We start from the raw sequence: 19,727 nt of genomic DNA on the forward strand, positions 1-19,727 counted from the left end.
TCAGGATTCAATTATCTTCCTAGTCAAGCTCTAGAATTAGGTCGTTGAGTAGAAACTGAGCAAGGTACAGGATGTATTTAGCTTGCAGCATAGTGGAAGTCCTCTGCAGAAGGAGTAATGGATATGTGTGAACCCATCATTCCTGCAGAAATATAGTGAGGATGCTTAGACCTCTTGGGAAGTGGGCAGGACTTGACAAATCCACTTACCAATGGCAAGCAGAGACCTTTCCCTGGTGAGTGGGGAGACCTATGACATAAACTTCTGCAGAAGTCCATCTTTTTTTTAAAGAAAATTTATTTATGGCTGTGATGATACCCTTCCAAGTATGAACCAATGCTCAGTTCTCTGTTCTTAACTCTGCAGACAGCTCCAGTGCCTCTGTAGCTGCTAATTTTCCCAAGCTGTTGTCGAGGGAAATGGACAAGAGTGGGCAGTTACAGTTTCCCACAGGATTCTGAATGGCAGCAGGGAGGGTGACCCAGTTTATCCATTTAATTTAACTGCAGCTTGGTAGAGTGTGGGAAGCTACAAGCTGAAGCACAGTCAGGCATTGGCACTATCCACTGGGAAAAAGGTGACCCCAAAATAGCAGCCCTGCCCTGCAATAGTCAGGAGCTAGGACACTCTGTCTTACTGCATCTAGGAGGCTTTAGGGTGGGAGAGGGGAAAATGTGCCTCTGCTCCCTGTTAGTAATCAGAAGGATTCTTGGGTGAGAGAAAATAGGCTTCACATTTATCAGAGATTGACACAAATGTTTGGAGACCCCAGACATGGCCAGGAGCAGCATCTTCTGCTTTCCCAGGAATTTTGAGGTACTTGATTTCTGAACAGTGCTTTCCCTATGGAGCTTTCTGATGGCAGTGTCCCCTGTCTTTCTTACCAACTTCTCTTAATTTTTCTGGCCCTGGGTAAACCTAGGAGGACCAGATTGCCTGAGACAAAGTTAGTGCTAGGTGTGAAAGTAGGGGGAAGATAATTTCTCTTATGGCTATTTTAAGCAGCTGTGTGTGAATCATACATAAACTGTTGTTGACCTTTTTTCCTGTTTGGTGTATACCAGAGTTCTAGGATTTTGTATATTGTCCTACATTATTCTTGTGGGGTATTGTATCTAGAGAGCAGATAAGTAGTCTAAATTGGTCTTCCCTTAATTCGTGCTGGGTGTATATAACTGGTAAAGATGGGTGTTCATGAAGTTAAACTAGACCTTAAAAGTTATAAACTAAAGAAGAGTAGGTGGTGATAAAAAAATCCTCTAATTCTTATTACTGATAGATTTGATACCCAAAGGAGATGGCTAGGTCCTGGCAAATCTTAGTTTGGATTTTTTTTTTCCCTCCTTTGACTCTTCTTGCTTCTCTCTCTCTACCAGAGCTATCAACTTTCTAGGGTTGAAATATCAGACTCAAAATGAAGTATACAACAAAAATAGAATAAAAGCTTCAAATGTTTAATTACTTAAATATTTTTAGTTATCTAGAACTTTATTTTCAGAATTCAGCTTTTCTGTTATCTATTTAATAGAGGATATATTATATATTTTAAAGTAGTCTAGGTGACTGAGACATCTTCCATTGGTGGTGATGAACATTTGCATCTAAATTCACAAGCTGCTTTGAAAACTTTAATCATATAAATGTCTCATTTCCAAAGAGGTATATTTGAATCGGACTTTATGATCAAGTACAACTGGAGGTATATTATGGTCATTCTTACTATGGGACCCAAACCCATAATAGTAGGATTCATGGAGCTTTTTACCTTTGCATTTTATTGTCACATACCTACCTTGACAGCTGCACTTCTAGCATAGCTAATAGCATGAGGCCTATATGGTGCTAACACTCTTGTCACCCAGGTGTCTGATTTAACATACCTGTATTCTATAATTGTCTGGCGTTTATGCTTAAAATATATATTTTTTTAAAATGACCCAAGCAGGATTCAAATCTATGGAATGCGTCCACTAGAGACTAGCCCTCGAACTCAGAGTGCCACCTGTTGTGTATTTGGTTGTCATGGGTTTTGTTACTATGGCAACTGAGTTAGACTATTAAGGGATAGCTCAGCCGGTTTCAACCGGCTGAGTGAGCTCTCTGTTTCTGTAAATAAAATGGAGGTTTTGGTTAGCTGTCTGCTCTCTGGCCTCAAGTGATTGCTTCCTACACCGGCTGCCCCTAGGACTTAACACTGGCGACGAGGGTGGGATCCTGGTGCTGCTCCAGTAACAGAAGGAAGTAGAAGTCAAGGTAAAGACCAAACAAAGAAAAAAAGCTGCTTGTTTGCACTGACTGTGAAAGTGAAACTAAAAATCATGGCTACTCTGACCAGGCCCCTGGAGCCTTTTGATGAGAATACAGAGCAGTGGCATGTGTATACTGAGCGTTTTGAGCTTTTTGGTATTGCAAATAACATTACAGAAGCGAAGAAGGTGCCAATATTCTTAACTGTTGTAGGGGCTAAAACCTACTCTCTGCTACGCAGCTTACTACACCCTGTTAAGCCTGAGACTAAATCTTACAGTGACATTGTGGAAATCCTGGGGTCTCATTTCTCCCCAAAACCACTGGTAATTGTTGAAAGATATAGGTTCCACAAAAGAGACCAAAAGGAAGATGAAACAGTTGTACAATTTGTAGCCATTTTAAAAAAGCTAGCAGAACACTGTGAATTTAAAGAGATGTTAAATGATGCCCTGCGTGACAGGTTAGTGTGTGGCCTCTGCAGTGAAGCTATACGGAAGCGCCTACTGACAGAGGCTCAGCTTACATTACAGAAGGCTGTTGATATTGCTGTCTCCATGGAACTGGCTACAAGGGAGGCACAATACATCGGTGCATCCCCTAGGGTGCAAAAAGTGTCACAAGAACTGACCCACAAAACGGTGCAGAGTCAAGAATGTTACCGCTGTGGTAAGCTGGGTCACCAGGCATCAGAATGCTGGTGTAAGGACCTGGTGTGTCGACACTGTGGCAAAAAGGGACACATTGAGTGTGCCTGTAAACAAAAGAAAAAGAGGCCTGTGGTCTGGCCGACAAAAAGAGGAACCTTGCATACCCTAGAGCAGACCCAGGATGATCAAGGTGACACCTCCTCACAAGAGGAAGTGCCACTGCATGTTTTGTCTTTGGCAGCGGGCTCACATGAACACTGGGTAACCCCCTTATTGGAGGGCAAACCTATACGCATGGAACTAGACACCAGTGCAGCTGTCTCGCTGGTTCCTGAGACTGTGTATAAGGAAAAGCTACAGCATCTTCCGCTTAAGGCAACAAAAACTGTTCTGAAGACGTATACAGGTGAAGCTGTGCCCATGTTGGGCACTATTGATGTTAAGGTGGAGCTCAATGGACAGGCGGCTAAATTGCCACTGTTTGTGGTGAGAGGTGACTACCCAGCCTTAATGGGTAGGTCTTGGCTTGGGAAGATTCAGCTGAACTGGGCAGAAGTGCACCGGATGACTAAAGAAGAAACCAGTCTAACCCCTATACTAAGGAATCATGCTGCTGTTTTTGGAGATGATTTGGGAAGTATGAAGGGAATCACTGTGACATTGAACATTAAACCTGGCAGTCCACCAAAATATCTGAAAGCCCGAACTGTGCCATATGCCATCAGGCCAAAAGTTGAAGCAGACCTGGAGCGCCTGGTCACCAATGGAGTCCTAATACCAGTTACCCATAGCTCATGGGCCACTCCTATCATTCCAATAGTGAAGAAAGATGGCTCTCTCCGGATTTGCGGTGATTTTAAAGTCACTGTCAACCCAGTGTTGTGTGCAGAGCAATACCTGCTTCCCCGCATCGATGACCTCTTCACAGGCCTGGCTGGGGGACAAAAGTTCAGTAAGATTGATCTGAGTCAAGCATATTTACAGATGCACGTCGATGAAAAGTCCCAAGAGCTGTTGACTATTGTGACTCATAAGGGGCTTTATCGATACTGTCGCCTACCCTTCGGAATCACATCGGCTCCCGCCCTGTTCCAGAGGGCTATGGACCAGATCTTGTGTGGCTTGTCAGGAGTTCAGTGCTATCTGGATGATATCCTGGTCACTGGAAGAAATGAAGAGGATCACTTAAAGAATTTAGAGGCTACCCTACAAAGACTGGAAGAGTATGGCCTATGAGTTCGCAAAGACAAGTGTGAATTCTTCAAGCCCTCTGTTGAATATTTGGGACACATCATCGATTCTGCAGGTCTTCATAAGGCCCCTGCAAAAGTTAAAGCTATTGTGGAGGCTCCCCCACCTCGAAATGTAAGCCAGCTACGCTCATTTCTAGGACTACTGAACTATTATGGAAAGTTCATCTCACAGTTAGCCACACTGCTAAAACCACTTCATGAGCTCCTTGGGCAGAACAAGGCCTGGAAGTGGACTGAAGCCTGTGATGTTGCATTTAACAAAGCTAAGGATGCATTGTTAAATTCTGAAGTTCTAACGCACTTTGATCCATCCTTACCCCTGCAATTGGCCTGCGATGCTTCCCCTTATGGAGTGGGAGCGGTCGTGTCACACATTATGCCTTCGGGAGAAGAAAGACCTATTGCTTTTGCTTCACGCACTCATGAGTCACCTGTTCCTGACTGTTCTCCTCCATTACTGCCGGCAGCTGAGATGCCCCTTTGCCCAGCACGAGCTGATACCACCTCCTCACCTATTCATGCTGCGGACCCTGAGCCCCTAGTACTTTCGGGTGCAACAACACCAGAAGTTCGCCGTAATCCACCTAGAGACAGAAGGCCTCCTCAGAGATCCAGAAGGCTGGATCTTTAGTTAGGGCGAACCCACGGTTATGGGGCAAAATAATCCCCAGGGTTTAGCCGGGAATGGAGGCAGTCTACCCTCCTTCTCTAGTTTAGTGTGTGTTTTATTTAGGGGATGTTCTTATTAGGGGGGAGGAATATGTTGTGTATTTGGTTGTCATGGGTTTTGTTACTATGGCAACTGAGTTAGACTATTAAGGGATAGCTCAGCCGGTTTCAACCGGCTGAGTGAGCTCTCTGTTTCTGTAAATAAAATGGAGGTTTTGGTTAGCTGTCTGCTCTCTGGCCTCAAGTGATTGCTTCCTACACCGGCTGCCCCTAGGACTTAACACCACCCTGCTAAATGGGTATGCACTCTCTTGATAGATCTTCCTAAGTCTGCAGTTGGGGTGAGTGGATTATGGCGGTGTGGAGGGGCAGCAGCATGAATGTGTAGAATGATTGTGACTAACTGCCGTATTGATTATTTTAGGTTGGTTTGCATGAATGGACATCAGTGAGTTTAGCTGTCATAGTACATCCACTATACAGTTAATTCTGGATTAAAAAAATAAGTATTAATGTAGCAAATCCTATCTAAAATTTAAAGAAAAGTTTTTAGTTCCTCCTTTATTTGCAAAACTCAACTCAGCCTTAACTTTGGAGTCAGGTCCATCTCTACAATGATCCTCTTATTTTTAAACCTAGAATCAGAAAGTGTATAGTTTTCAAGACAGTTTTATTCAGTTAATGTTCTGACGATAGTTAAGCTCCTTAGAATGTTCCTGGTTGGTTGCTATAATGCCAATTTCCAGCACCCTTTTAAGTCTAGACAAATAAGCCTCTTCTAAACTTTATGGATGAAAATCTTGAAGCATTTCTGAAAGATACTATCTTGTAGTGAGAATGGCTTATCCTTTCTAAATCTCTAAAAGCTTCCAGTAAGTGTTGAGTGTTTATGCTACGTGTTGACTGGGCTTGTAAAGTGCAGCTGAAAGGCTCTTGATATGAATAAGGCAAGCTTGCATAGAGAAGTATTTAGAGACCATATTGCTTCCTTACCAAATGAGGCAAAAATCCTGTTTGTTGTAAAACACCTAATGCCTTTACTGGGAGCTGAGCAAGATTGGGAGTACGGTGAAGTGAATGAGATTTGCAAAGAGTAATTATTAAAAGTTTTAGTAGGGACCTTGGCTGTATTACTACTCCTCAAGGGTATGAATACTATGGCGGTTGGATTGATATTTGTTGGATGGTTCAGTTTACTGGGGAATGGATTGGAGAAAGGTCTTGTGTTTGAGTGCTTTTATCTACTGGAACCTTGGGGGTGTCTTGTGTTGTGTTAGAGACCTTTGCAACCTGTTTTTGGAATCCTTGCTCACCTACCTAACTGGCAGATACAGTCATTCAGTGCCACTGCAGGATAGCTGAGAGGGTTCGACAGCATTACAATAAATTTTAGCATATAGAGGCCTGGGGGTTGGCTGAAGGGGCTTGGATTTTCTGTTACTTGCTGAATTAGGCAGGGGATTGGACAAAATAAGACCAAAAGAGCAAGGGTAATGTATCTAATATTAATCAAACTACTCTAGTTTGTGGTCTCTTCTTTGGTGTACTGAATATTGGTTTTGAGCAACTTAACTCTTAACTTTATTTTAATAACAGCTTATTAATGCTTTTCATGATGACTGTATTACTACCTGCAGGACTAACGTGCATGTGGTATAAGACCTGTCAGGTTGACTACAGGACTGTTGTTACTCCAAATGTTTCCTTCTGGGTTCTCGGCTCAGCATGAGAAAAACAGGGAGGTGGTGTGGCTGTACTGGTCACAGTTGTGTTTAAATGTAGGATATTTTCCATCCCAAAACTACATTCAAGTATGAGAGTGAGTCATGAGAGACCAAAATTCTTTCTTAGTGAACAAGCTTCTATAATACACAGTAGTTTCTAGTCAGGCTGGTTGGATTCCTGTCTATTTTGGGCCTAAAATTGTTGAGGATGAGCTTCCTTGGAGATTACCATTGAACATTGAGTCAGCAGTCAGATATCATGGCTTCCGTTATAATCATGGGATCATCCTGGGTGACTTCAAGCTCAGTGCATACAGATGGCACTGGATCTCAGTTTTGGATGGGGATTAGAGGTACAGGTGTGGAATGAGGGATGTGAAGATTATCTGTTATCGTGGAGTATTATCACCTCTTGTTTTAGTAGCAGTGCTCACCTCTGCCCTGGATGACTAGAGAATTAATTAGATTATGTCTAGTATTGGAAGGATTACATTTTTATTGATAAATGTTGGTAAATGTCAGTTAACTGTACACGCAGAAACTGACAAATCCACTGGTGATCAAAATTTGCAGATAGACAAAGTAAGAAGAATGCTTCTTCAGAATTTTAGTTTGATTAAAGGATTTGCTTTGTGTATTTCTTTTGACATGTGGTGTTTAGCAGTTATAAAGCTTTTAATTTTTTTAATCTGTTATTAAATAATTGCCTAACCCCTCCCCCTTTGGAGCTTTGAAAAATTGAAATATTTAAAAATAATGGATAAAACCCATAATTTTGCACAACTGTGAAAACTTAAATTGATAAAATACAAAAGTGGTTAAAAATAAACATTGATATTTTCTCCATCAGTTTTTTTTAAATCGATTTCTGACCACCCTAATGCTCTCGTTGCACATACAAAGAAGCAAAACTGGAACAGTTGAGAGGGGAAAGGGAGATTGTCAGATTAAAACTTTTTTTTTATACACTTTTAACTCAAACAGTTGAGAAGATGCATATATTTAGTAATGGGATTTTATGATATAAACTTTAGATTACAGAGGACATCTTCAAGCAGTTGATATCAGTTTTAAGAATAGGCCATATTATTGGGCATAAACATGTGGCAGTCTTCCTTTTAAAAGTTACTTTGGTTTTGGTTGTGAAGTTATAGTTTAGATGTCAGTGTAAAGAAATGATGTGTGGCTAGAATAAGTTTCCTTTGTTGCTGTTGCATCAAATTGTTTCCACAGTTATAAAACACTTGCTGTCAGCCATTTTTTTTCCCCTTGTTTTAACATTTACATCCAAGGGTAAATTAATCCTATGGCAAACTTAATAATAAGGGCAAAATCATTTTATTACTGTAAACTATAGCTCAAGCAATAATAATCCATCAACTTCTTTATAAACAACATTGACGCTATTTATAATACTAGTGTCATTCTTTAGTTTTATTGTGAATAGCCAGAACTCACTGTACATCGATTAAAATAAGTTGTCATTTACTATTGCTGCACTGTAATGGAATGCTTTGCTGTGCCAGTTGTTCCTTAGAAACCATAGTTGTACACAGCAATAATTTTAATTATATTCATGGAAATTTTTTAAGCATATTTTCAAATGGTGGGGGGAATGTAAAAATGAAGAATAAATAAAATCTGATTAGTAATAGTTTGTTTTAACTTTGTCAATGACATCTCAAGTATCTTACATTCTACGAAGATGAAGGTAAGTTGATTTATGTTGTAGGCGATTTGAACTAACCTTAAGGCGTTTAATTAAAGAATATAATTGAATACGGTAGTGGGGACGATAATATAAATATCTGGATAAAAGTGCACCTCATGAAATGCATCTCCTCTTAAAACACATCACCTTTATGTAAATGACTAAGACATCAAGCCAGGCTGTACTTGTGTACCTCAAAATGAGACAAAACTGTGACAGAATGATATTGATGGGAATGACTGTTAATTTAAAACATTCTGATTCTCTACAGTTCTTCACTTTTATGAACATTATAAAATAAAGACCCTCCCATCTAACAGTGATAGTCTAAGTTTTGTGCTGCATTTTTTCCAAAAAATATTTGCAAAACTTAAGAAACCAAACTGGTTGCATGTATTCTCTAAAGATAAGCGAGTGAGTAATAAAGAATGGGATTGTCTCAAAGTGGTTTGCAGAGTGTATGAGGTAAAACTTAATACTGCTGTATTTTTTCACTGTTAGAGATTTATCAGAAAATCTTGAAAGTGAATGTGAGAAACTGTGAGAAAATAGTAGATATCAGTGAAAAAGTGATATTTAAAACTTTCAGCCAGTTGTTGGGTTTTTTTCCCCTTGCTGCATGTGTGCAGAGTAAAGCCTAACACAAGGATATGATTGACTACTCAGTCTTGTTAGGTAGGATAGCAGGAGCCAGGAAGAGATGGGAGACTCTAGATATGATCTCCTCTTGGGCTCTCTCAAGCAGAGGCTGTAGACCTGAAACATTGCTATGGGGGTGTGGGAAAGAAAAGATAGGAACCCACTAGAAAGGTGACGTGTATCTCCCAAAGAAAACAGCATTATTTTCTCAGGATAGGGTTGGCTTCCATTTCTTCCAAGCTTTTTGTCTAAACTCTCCATTCCTCTCCCTGGTGTGGTCATTTGCAGAACAGGCTTATTGTTCAAGCTGTCTGAGGAGGAATAAAAGTTTGGAAGAGGGAAAAATGCTCAAGAACTGAAAAGTGATCTGCTCTTGTTTTCTCTGTAAACAATAGTCTTTTTGGGGTGGGTGGGCTCTCGTTCTGTTATATTCTTGAGTACTTTATTTCTCCACATCTGGATAATTACACATCTTTCAGGCTAGCCAGACTTTGGGGCTTTTGTAGGCATTTTTGTAGACCAGTCTGGCAGACTTCAAAGCCAGGGCTACTGTATAGACAATAAAATGTCAAAGTAGTTGAAAATGGATTCTGATAGCTGGAGTCCCCCTCCTGTGATAAAAAATCCTGAGAGATGGCCAAGGAGGAAGTAACTTCTGCAAAGTCCCTATCCTCCCCTTCCAGTGGTATTCTCTGGATGTTTTATTGGGGTGTAGTGTGAAAATTGTCCCCCTCACTTGTGGAATGAATTCTTGGGGGAAGGCCCATAATGGCTTTAGAGCCTAAGTGGTTTTCCCGTTCAGCCCCTTCCCCATGTTCCTTGAGAGCATAGGTCCACCAGAGATGTGCTGCCTGGGACTTCCCTGGTCATGATTACACTGGAGACACCCCTTGACAAGAGGGATCTTAACTGTAGAGGGGGTTCCATGGAAGATGTGATACAGCCCCAGTTTTATATAGCTGTAGCTACTTTCCAATCAAGACTAAATGTTGTGCTGTTTATAGGTATGAATTAGAAGAAATAAGTTGCTAATAATAGTAGATTTGTAATAGTACAAATTAGTCCTGAATTTCCCATATGATTTCCTTGGGTAATCTCAGTAGTTGGGGTGATCCCTTATGTCCTTGGAAAATAATGGGAGTTTTGCCACTGATTTCAAGGGAAGTCGATTTAATCCCTTTTAAGAATGTAGCAAAGACAACGCTACCCTCCTCTGTATATCTGTCTTAATGAGTGTGTCATTGGTAGCAGGGAAGAAAAGCTAATTTTGAGAAGTAACTAAATAGAGAAAAACATTCTGTTTTAACTATAAAATTGTACAAACCTACTGATCTAAACCTAATTCTCTGAAGAACTAACTTTGACTTTAAAAAATGTAACTAATTGGATTTTGCCATGTCAGGCGAAACAAAATATTTTTGTCATATGTTGAATACGGATTGAAACACAAATATAAATGTTTCTTCTAGTCTTACTAACAATTCTCGGATTGTGGGTCTGCTGGCACAGCTGGAGAAGATAAATTCAGAATCTTTGTTGGTAGAAGCAGACACTGCCAGATATGTTACCTCAAAGATCCTTCATCTGGCTCAGAGTCAAGGTAAATATTTTATTTTACTTAATTTTTTAAAAATTGTTCCTTCTTATCTTTCTATGCTTCATCCCAAAATGCACTCGTATACAGCATATTTGACTGCCACATTTCAGCACTGAAGTTCTGTTGGTGTTTTCTCACCTTGTCCTCCAAAAGAATTTCTATATTCCTGTTTTATGTGACCAAACAATGAGAAGTTGTATTTATTACTTGTCTTTATGTACTTGCATGTGGAACACAAAATTCTTCTATTAGGATAAGCTTCTCCTATCTCAGTTCTTCATAATCTGACAGTTTGCCATATTGTACAGTATTTTTAGTCTTCTAAGAGTACTACCTTACTCCATGAGTAATTCTATCAAAATAAATGACAGTACTTTTGGATTAAGGTATTATTCTACATGAACAAGGATGGAAGAGTCAAGGCCCTTTCTTAGCTGTCTAAAACTTCTGTCATAGCTTGTCCTTACTACTGTATTTAGGTATTCGTATTCAAAAAATAAAGAGAAGCAAACACTTGTATTGTTGCTTAAGAACATGCTATATAGAAATGATTTTTTTTTTGTAATTTACCTAAATATGGGGGGGAATAACAACACACAAGTATTTTTTTCTGCATCTTTTGGCTGAAGAAAAATGTAACCTTGAAGGTCTTTGCGTAAAAGATTCTTTCTGGTACCCTAAAAACACATCCAGTAACTCTCTGGAATAACAAAGGAGGAACTTCATTAATGTGTAAATCAGCTAACTGATCAACAGAACTTCCCAGTACAGCCAAATCCATTGGAACAGCCTGGCAGACAGAAAGGAAATGGCAAATATCCCAAAGAATGATGTTGAGGTGGCTTTATTTCTCACATGCACTACAATGGAGGCATTTTAGTTCTTTTCTTTCCTTCCTTCTTTTGAGTTCAGATTCCCCTTGCTCAAGTGCTGTATTATCTCAGTTTATTTTGCTTCAGTCTGAGAGCAGGGTCATTGGTGTCCACAGCAAAGATCTTTGTGTGTGCGGATTTCCTCTCAAACCTGTGACCTTTTCAGGAGAATTGAATTTTTAGTAACTGGAACTTGTCCTTCCGTTTTAAGGAAGACTGAGGAACATGTGCTAAATCTGCGTTTCTGTTGTCTCCTTTAGATATCATATATCAATGCATCATTATTCCAACCTGCCATTTTACCATTCCTTCCCCAGTTCCTCAGTACTGCAGGCGAGCAGTCTAGCTAGTGTTTGATGGCTTACCTAAGAACATAAGAGCGGCTATATTAGGTCAGACCAATGGTCCATCTATTCTGTCTTCTGACCGTGACCAGTGCCAACTACTTCCAAAGGAATGAACAGAACAGGGTAATTATTAAGTAATCCATCCCTTGTTGTGCAGTCCCAGCTTCTGACAGTCAGAGGCTTAGGGGAGCCTGTGCCAGTACCTTCTATGCAGAATCTTCTGCCCTCCTCCCAGTTCTCTTACTAGTACAGTCCATCATTCTATCTCCACCACACGTGCCATAGGTTGCCTACCCCTGAGTCATACCACTGGCTTGTCTGCTTCAGAAAAAATCCAAATAGCTAGAATCTGTAGAGAGGCAAGCCTGAATTTCTCTCCTCCCATGGTCTGTGTGTCTGTGCACGCACCAGGCTGGCCTAGTGTAGGCTGCCATCTTTGTGGCCTGCTAGCAGTTCTCCAGAGATTTGTGAAGTAAAGAATAATCTAGTGGATTATAGCAGTGGATCTCACTGTGACGGGTTGGATCACAGAACCCCCCTTGGGAACTGACAACTGATGTGCCAAGACTACCTTTGCCCCTGCTTTCCCTGCCAGCCAGGGAGTCCAGCATCCTGTCTTGCTAAGCCAGACATGCCAGTCTGCTCCATCACAGACCCAGGGTCTTAACCATGTGCCCCAAAGCTGCAGGCTTAACTGAAAGCAACTTACAGAAGTGTTCCTGTCTTTAACAGTCAGATGCCCAACTCCCAATGGGATCTAAGCCCCGAATAAATCCATCTTACCCTGTTTAAAGCTTATACAGGGTACATTCATAAATTGTTCACCCTCTATAACACTGATAGAGAGAGAGGCACAACTGTTTTCCCCTCCCCCCCCGGTATTAATACATACTCTGGGTTAATTAATAAATAAAAAGTGATTTTATTAAATACAGAAAGTAGGATTTAAGTGGTTCCAAGTAGTAGCAGACAGAACAAAGTGAATTACCAAGCAAAATAAAATAGAACACGTAAGTCTATGTCTAAGAAAACTGAATACAGATAAAAACCTCACCCAGTAAGCTTCCTTTTACAGACTAGTCTCCTTCTAGTCTGGGTCCAGCAATCAGTCACACCCTCTGTAGTTACTGTTCTTTGTCCCAGCTTCTTGGGGGTGGAGAGGCTATCTTTTGAGCCTATCTTTTGAAGGGATCTCCCAGGGGTTTAAGTAGACTGTCTCTTGTGGGTGGAGACCCCCTCCTCTCTCGTATGCAAAGTCCAGCTCCAAGATGGAGTTTTGGAGTCACATGGACAAGTCACATGTCCATGCATTACTGAGTTCCTTACCAGCCAAGCCACATTCCTGGGAAAGCTCCGATGTGGATTGGCATCTGAGTTCATTGTTGGGTTGAGTGGTTCTTGATTGGGCACTTATTTTCCACATTAGTTTCTCAAGAAGCCAACCAAATGCTTTACTAGGGCTATCAAGCAAATATACAGCCAATATTCCTAACTTCAAGTACAAATATGATACAGGCATACAAATAGGAGGAATGTGTTCAGTAGATCATAACCTTTACGTAGATATATTACATGGCATATGTAGCATAAAACATATTCCAGTTATATCATATATACATTCGTAAGCATATTCCCATGAAGCCTTATGGGGTACACCGTCATTGTCACCCTCACCTGTGACTCAATGTTACAACAGAAAAATGTTTCAAGAACTTCCTCCCATGTAGTCTTAAAGAAAGGGAGTGTCTTTCTTGATTGATTTTGACCAATTTGTGACCAATTAGTTGAAAATTCCTGACTCTCATAATCAGCCTCTTAGTGCCACTGTACAAGCCAATTGGCTGTAATCCTGCTAAAAGATAAGTATTGAGGAAGAAGTGCCCCAAAAATGGTATAGTGGTCAAGCCACTTCTGAAGGGCCGATCTATATAGTGCATTTTCAGACAAGGAAAGATGCCCAAACACCAGTACTCTTGCCAATCTCTTTTGGTATTCTACAGTTTCAGCCTTGTCTTCAGCTGTATTGTTCCTTGGCCCATTCAAGATGATCAGGAGCTGTCATCAGCAAATAGTTATAAAAGTGTCAGACTTAACTTTTGCCTCCTCCCCAAACAAGGCATCCCATTTCAAGTTAGCAATACCTTATTAGAATAGTTAAGTCAGATGGGGATCTGAAGGATTAATTATCACTTTTCCCTGGCAGCCTTTTTCATTCTTAGTGTATCCTAAATTTCTTGTTCCTTCTTTTTATATCAAGAATTGGAAGCCTTCTACAGGGACTATCTATGTCAAGATGCCGGAACCCAAGCTATTTCCTTACAGAAAGAGTCTTCTAAATTTATAAGAGATGCCAAAAGTGGAAGGAAACTATTAAATGCATTTCATAATGTCGACATGTAGCAATGAAAACATTTTAAATATGCCAGTTCAAAAGATCAGGTACAAATATAAATGAATATTTCAAATGAAGTTCAGATTATGGATATTTTCTTCTGTTTTTTCAGTCATCCCTCCTTAGCCCTGGCCACCATTAGGCATCCATAAAGTTCTCAACAATATAGCAACAAACTAAATTTTAACGAGCCTTCTGTTTTAAACTGTTGTGACTTTGCCTTGCCTAATTTTCTACTGCTTTACAGAACTCTTGTCTGGAGAGGTGACATTTAAATCCCAGAAATAAAAACAAATTACGTAGCAGTTCAGGTTATGGTATTAAGAGCCTCCAGTTGAGAAATCTTACATTTGGATGATTTAGTTTACAAACTGTTAATGTTGGAGATGTGTTAATTATTTAATTGTGGCATTGCTTGTTACATGATATGGATTTTCTAAACACACAGAGAGACATAGTGCTTGCCCCCAAAAGCATACAGTGTAGGGTCCCAATCCTGCAGACCACTCATGGTGATAAAATTAAGCATATGCAGTTTTTGCATAAGTATTTACAGGGTCAAGGCCTAAGAACTTTATTAATTAATAATAGAGATAATCGGTTACTTATGACAAACCTAACAAAATTTCTCCCAAACCTGGAAGGAGGTATTACTCTGAATACCAAAACCTTAATTACCACGAAGGTGTGGTGTGTTTGTTTATAATTTGACTAGGGTGACCAGATAGCAAATGTGAAAAATCGGGACGGGGGTGGGGTTAATAGGAGCCTATATAAGAAAGACCCCAAAATCGGGACATCTGGTCACCCTACATTTGACTAACAGTTGGCATGCCTATTAGTGGTTGACTTAGTTGTGGATAAAATTTTTCAAGCTTTTTCATTAATTTTCTCATGCACTAACTGGGGAATGGCAAAGAGCAGAGGTTTGGGATTTACTGTGTGTGTGTGTGTGTGTGTGTGTGTGTGTGTAATGTGTATGTACTGTTTACTTGTACATACATACTAGACTTTTACATATGTGGTAGGCTTATATGATAAAGGCTATTTATACAGTGTGTCTGTATGTATATGTGTAATATAAAAAGATGCATTATTGAAGGTGTTTTTCTGTGTCTTGTTTTTTTCCCTCCTCTTCTTTTTTTGGGATTTTTCTTTTTTTACTAGGATTATTATCAAGTATTAGTTTACAGCAAAATAACATTACTCCATGCACTTTCAATAGACTGAAATACATATATTAAAAATAGTTAATCTAGTGGACCTTCATTGATAGTGAAAGAAATTTGTAATATAGCTGGAAAGAAAGGAACTATGAAGACAGTATAGATGAATTGTATAAAGAGTAAAAAGTGGAGGACAGGTATAGCAATGTATTTATTAAAATTTGTGTTAAAAGATCATTTATGCCAAATTTTAAAGAGCCTCATTACAGTTAAAGAAAACTTGGAATTTTTTTGTTAGAGAAATATGGTTGAGCCTATATACATTTTTTTTTTTAAATTTCATGTCTTTTGTTTTCTAAACAGTCTTAATATGCTTTTCTATTGGATTGATTTATTTGTATTTTGCTTGGTGCATTATTTAAAGCAGGCACAAGATGCCCCCTCATTAGGTAGTTTATTTAATCACTGTTGCATTGGCTATAGGGAGTAAAGGAGTTAATTCAGGATGGGGTTAGATTTAAGAATGTCATCTAAAGAAATGTAGCCTAAAGGACAGCATTATCAGCAGTATGTGAGACATGTTGGAAACATTGAAACTTTACCTCTTGATAAATTCTCATGCTAGTCTGTTCTCATTTTACATTTTCATTTTGGCAGCTGAACACTAGCAGGTTGATGTTTCTATATGAAGTCACAAATAACCTTGTAACTCATTTGTCAATCTGTTTTTCTTTTTTGTCTGCTTTGAAAACTAATGATAGTACATCTATTTTTTTTGCACTGTTTTAAGAGTCAGTTGTCTTAGATTCAGAAACTGGAGAAAGCTCCTATCAAAGGCCATGTTAAACATTACTTTGGGACATATTTAATGACTCTCCAACTAAATACTCGTTGCACTGTCAAAGCTATAATTTAAGAACTGAAGAATGGTAAAAGAATGGTGAAGACAATCCTGTCACAAGTTTGGGGCTTTGTAAGACACAGTACAGTATAAGTTTACTGAGTGCTGTTATATTGTAGAATTGTATAAGTAGGGGCATTTCCAGCAGATCGAGGGATGTGATCATTCCCCTCTATTCAGCACTGGTGAGGCCTCATTTGGAGTACTGTGTCCAGTTTTGGGCCCCACACTACAAGAAGGATGTGGATAAATTGGAAAGAGTCCAGCGGAGGGCAACAAAAATGATTAGGGGGCTGGAGCACATGACTTATGAGGAGAGGCTGAGGGAACTGGGATTGTTTAGTCTGCAGAAGAGAAGAATAAGGGGGGATTTGATAGCTGCTTTCAACTACCTGAAAGGGGGTTCCAAAGAGGATGGATCTAGACTGTTCTCAGTGGTAGAAGATGACAGAACAAGGAGTAATGGTCTCAAGTTGCAGAGGGGGAGGTTTAGGTTGGACATTAGGAAAAACTTTTTCACTAGTAGGGTGGTGAAGAACTGGAATGGGTTACCTAGGGAGGTGGTGGAATCTCCTTCCTTAAAGGTTTTTAAGGTCAGGCTTGACAAAGCCCTGGCTGGGATGATTTAGTTGGTGTTGGTCCTGCTTTGAGCAGGGGGTTGGACTAGATGACCTCTTGAGGTCCCTTCCAACCCTGAGATTCTATGATTCTATGAATTAAAAAGTTAGTTTTAAGTTTATTTTTTCTGCAATTACCTTATTGCAATATTTTTTTAAAAAGATTTTGCTGAAGGGAAGAAATGTGTACTAATTGTGTCTGAAGATTAAACTGATTTAAATTTTACAAGAAAACTTGCATTTAGCTGAGAGTGCGGTTAACCAGAAATTTCTTAATAGAAATTAAATGGTTGAATGGTTATTTTGGCTTGAAACTTGTTGGTGATTAAGGAAAACTTGGAGAGTTTTATGAAGATGTGTACTAAGTGTACCACGTACATAAGACCATGAATTCTTGAGTGTTTCTGTTAATTGTACATGAAGTGTTCTCATTGCTAAGTCTAGCAATAAAAGTTATTTTCTTGCACTTTGGCAACCATAACAGTATGTTGCAATGATCACACATACTTACCTAAAGCAAGTCACTATCGAGTTAGCATTTTGGAAGTCTCTTAAGAACATCCACTCCACAAAACAATGTAATAGAAATTGAATTTTGAGGTGACTACCACTTGTTTTCTGAAGATATTCTTGTGATACTCTTAGTTACCTGCAGGGACATAGACCAAAGTCTGAAACTCAAATTTGAAATATTGGTTTCATTGGGGAGTCTTGTGCCATTCTTGGAAAATATCGCTCTTTAGTGCTTTTTTCTTTTGTTGTTTGTTTGTTTGTTTGTCCTTCCACAGTGTCTAATTTTTTTTAAATGTTTACTTCCTCCATAAGTATTCCTCAGCAGTCTAGTTCCAGAAGGTCTGAGTTTATTTACTCTTGCTCCCCGTCTGTATATTTCCATCTAATGTCTCTTGACTTAGTCTCTGCCCCAAGGGGTTTACAAAGTGTATCTTTTTTTTGTTTTATATTTGTACAGAGCCTAGTACAATGGGGTCCTTTTCTATGACTAGGGTCGTTAGGTTTCTACTCCCTTGACTGCTCTGTTTCACTGTGGAAAAAATCCAGTTGAAATGGCTCAATTGTTTTCTCTAAAAGAAAAATGTTTTGGCGTTTCCCTTCTGTCTGAATTTCAGACATTTCTAGTTTTCATTCCAAATGGGAGCAAACTTTTTTAAAATGTCAAACCTTCCCATGGAATGGAAAGTCTGAGTTTTGATCAGCTCTAGTTAACACAATGTTTAGATTTATGGGAGGAGTTATTGTTTCAATCTGTCTGCTTAGTCACACAGACAACACTGCATCATTAATCTTTTAGGGGTATGTTTTCATTGCAGAGTTAGCCTTAATGATTGACTCTTGGGTCTGAGCACCTAGATTAACCTGTCTCGGGTGTGAGCAGCCACACTGCAAAGCCATACACGAGTTACTGTGTCCTCAGTGTTGCTGGACTCACCAGTGTGTGTCTCTAAGACTTATGGGGGTACATCTCATGGTTCTCTGTGTTGCCCTAAGCTGAGCTGTTCTGATTCTTTCTCAGTGACTTGAGAAAGCATGTTTGTCCTTCAGGATATGCAGGGGAATTGTGGGAAGGCATTGGAGGATGTGAATGTTTGATTTTGGAAATAACTGAATAAAAATGGTTCAGCTTGTGATGGGGGTGACCTGACCCCTTAAGATCAGTGATGTCTAGGAGTCAGCCCACTGTCATTATGTGGTGTGGTCATTTAAGATTTTTGGCAGGTCTGATATACAAGGACCTAGGTGAAATTGGGCGAGAGGAAATGGTCTCAGGAGTAAGTAGTGTTTCAGAGGAATTCCCATGACTGTTTCCTTGAAATATTGGGACAGGAGCTTGGCAGCTAGGGCAAGACAAAGCTCCTATGTCTCCTGGAGCATTGGAATGAGTTTTGGGAAGGGGATCAGCGCATATGCTGCCACCTCCCTCATAGCAGGGCAGACATCAGCAGGATGGCCTGCTGAGCGCTCCAAGGTGGAAGACTAAGTGGGGGAAAGGTCCAGCTGAAAGTAAAGCTGGCTAAGGCCCTACAGCTGGCCTAAACAACAGCCTTATCTCCATGGAGAAGAGCTGGAGGGATTCTTGTCTGAAGGAGGTACCTGCCTCCTCTCATTACCTCAGCTCTGAGAGGAGGGCTGCAGGGAGCTCCTGTCTTAGGGAGGGAAACCAGGAGGACTGTTTGAAATGCAGCCCAGTGGCTGCCATAGAGGCCGAGGAGCCACCAGGAGTAGTAGCCTAAAACAACAGGGAACCAGATCTTCTGGAGGAGATGACCCACGGTGTGTGACGCTGAGGAATGATCTGCAAGTGACGGATGGTAGGAAACAGGACTGGGAAACAGTAAAGAGGTGGGAGAGTGGTGCTTCAGGCAGGGTACCTGGCCTGTAATCCAGAGGAGTAGGTGAGCCTGGGTTCCCCTTCCTCTCCCCAGACCGAGTGAGGAAGTACAGGTTTCAGGAGAGGAAGAGGCCAAGAATCAGTGGTGCAAGTAGAAATTTCTTGCCAGCACTGCACTTATAGGAGGGACACAATGGAAGGCACGTGACCCTCCATGTGACTCCTCCCAACCGTGGGCGCCCCCACACTCTTCCTGTCCCCTCTGGCATCCCTCTTATCTGTCTAAAATTATACAACTGTTTAACAGATACAGTTGTAAAGTGATGCTTTGGGCCCTTGGTGCCACTTGTACTTCCAGGTGTCATTGAGGTTCCAGCAGCACCCCAAATTGAAAACTTCTTAAATGAAAGACGGATAGGAAGGACAATCACCCCACTTTCCCTTAACACACTATCAATGCCTCCCTTATGTCCAAACTAAGCTTCTGCCAGGTTGCCTTTGTCTAAGTATTGCTCTCTGCCAGGCACTAGGAAAGCAAAGATGCTGTGCCATCTGGGTTTGATGGAAAAGAGGCATAGAACTGTGTGGGCCATGT

The 19,727-nt window shown here is 40.3% G+C and overlaps 1 protein-coding gene across 2 annotated transcripts in view; it reads left to right on the forward strand.

Annotated features, from left to right (window-relative positions):
- Positions 1-19,727, forward strand: part of AGTPBP1 (ATP/GTP binding carboxypeptidase 1) — a 141,285-nt gene that overhangs the window by 20,919 nt on the left and 100,639 nt on the right. The window contains exons 1-2 of one of the 2 annotated variants that reach the window (XM_045021536.1): positions 56-235; positions 10,363-10,493. In XM_045021536.1, coding sequence (XP_044877471.1) covers positions 162-235; positions 10,363-10,493 — 205 coding nt within the window. In that variant the 5' untranslated portion in view covers positions 56-161. Of the gene's footprint in view, positions 1-55; positions 236-10,362; positions 10,494-19,727 lie in introns of those variants that run through there. The other variant, XM_045021537.1, reaches the window with a different exon arrangement.

This window comes from Mauremys mutica, chromosome 6 (genome assembly GCF_020497125.1).
Source record: "Mauremys mutica isolate MM-2020 ecotype Southern chromosome 6, ASM2049712v1, whole genome shotgun sequence".
Taxonomy (NCBI): Eukaryota; Metazoa; Chordata; order Testudines; family Geoemydidae; genus Mauremys; species Mauremys mutica.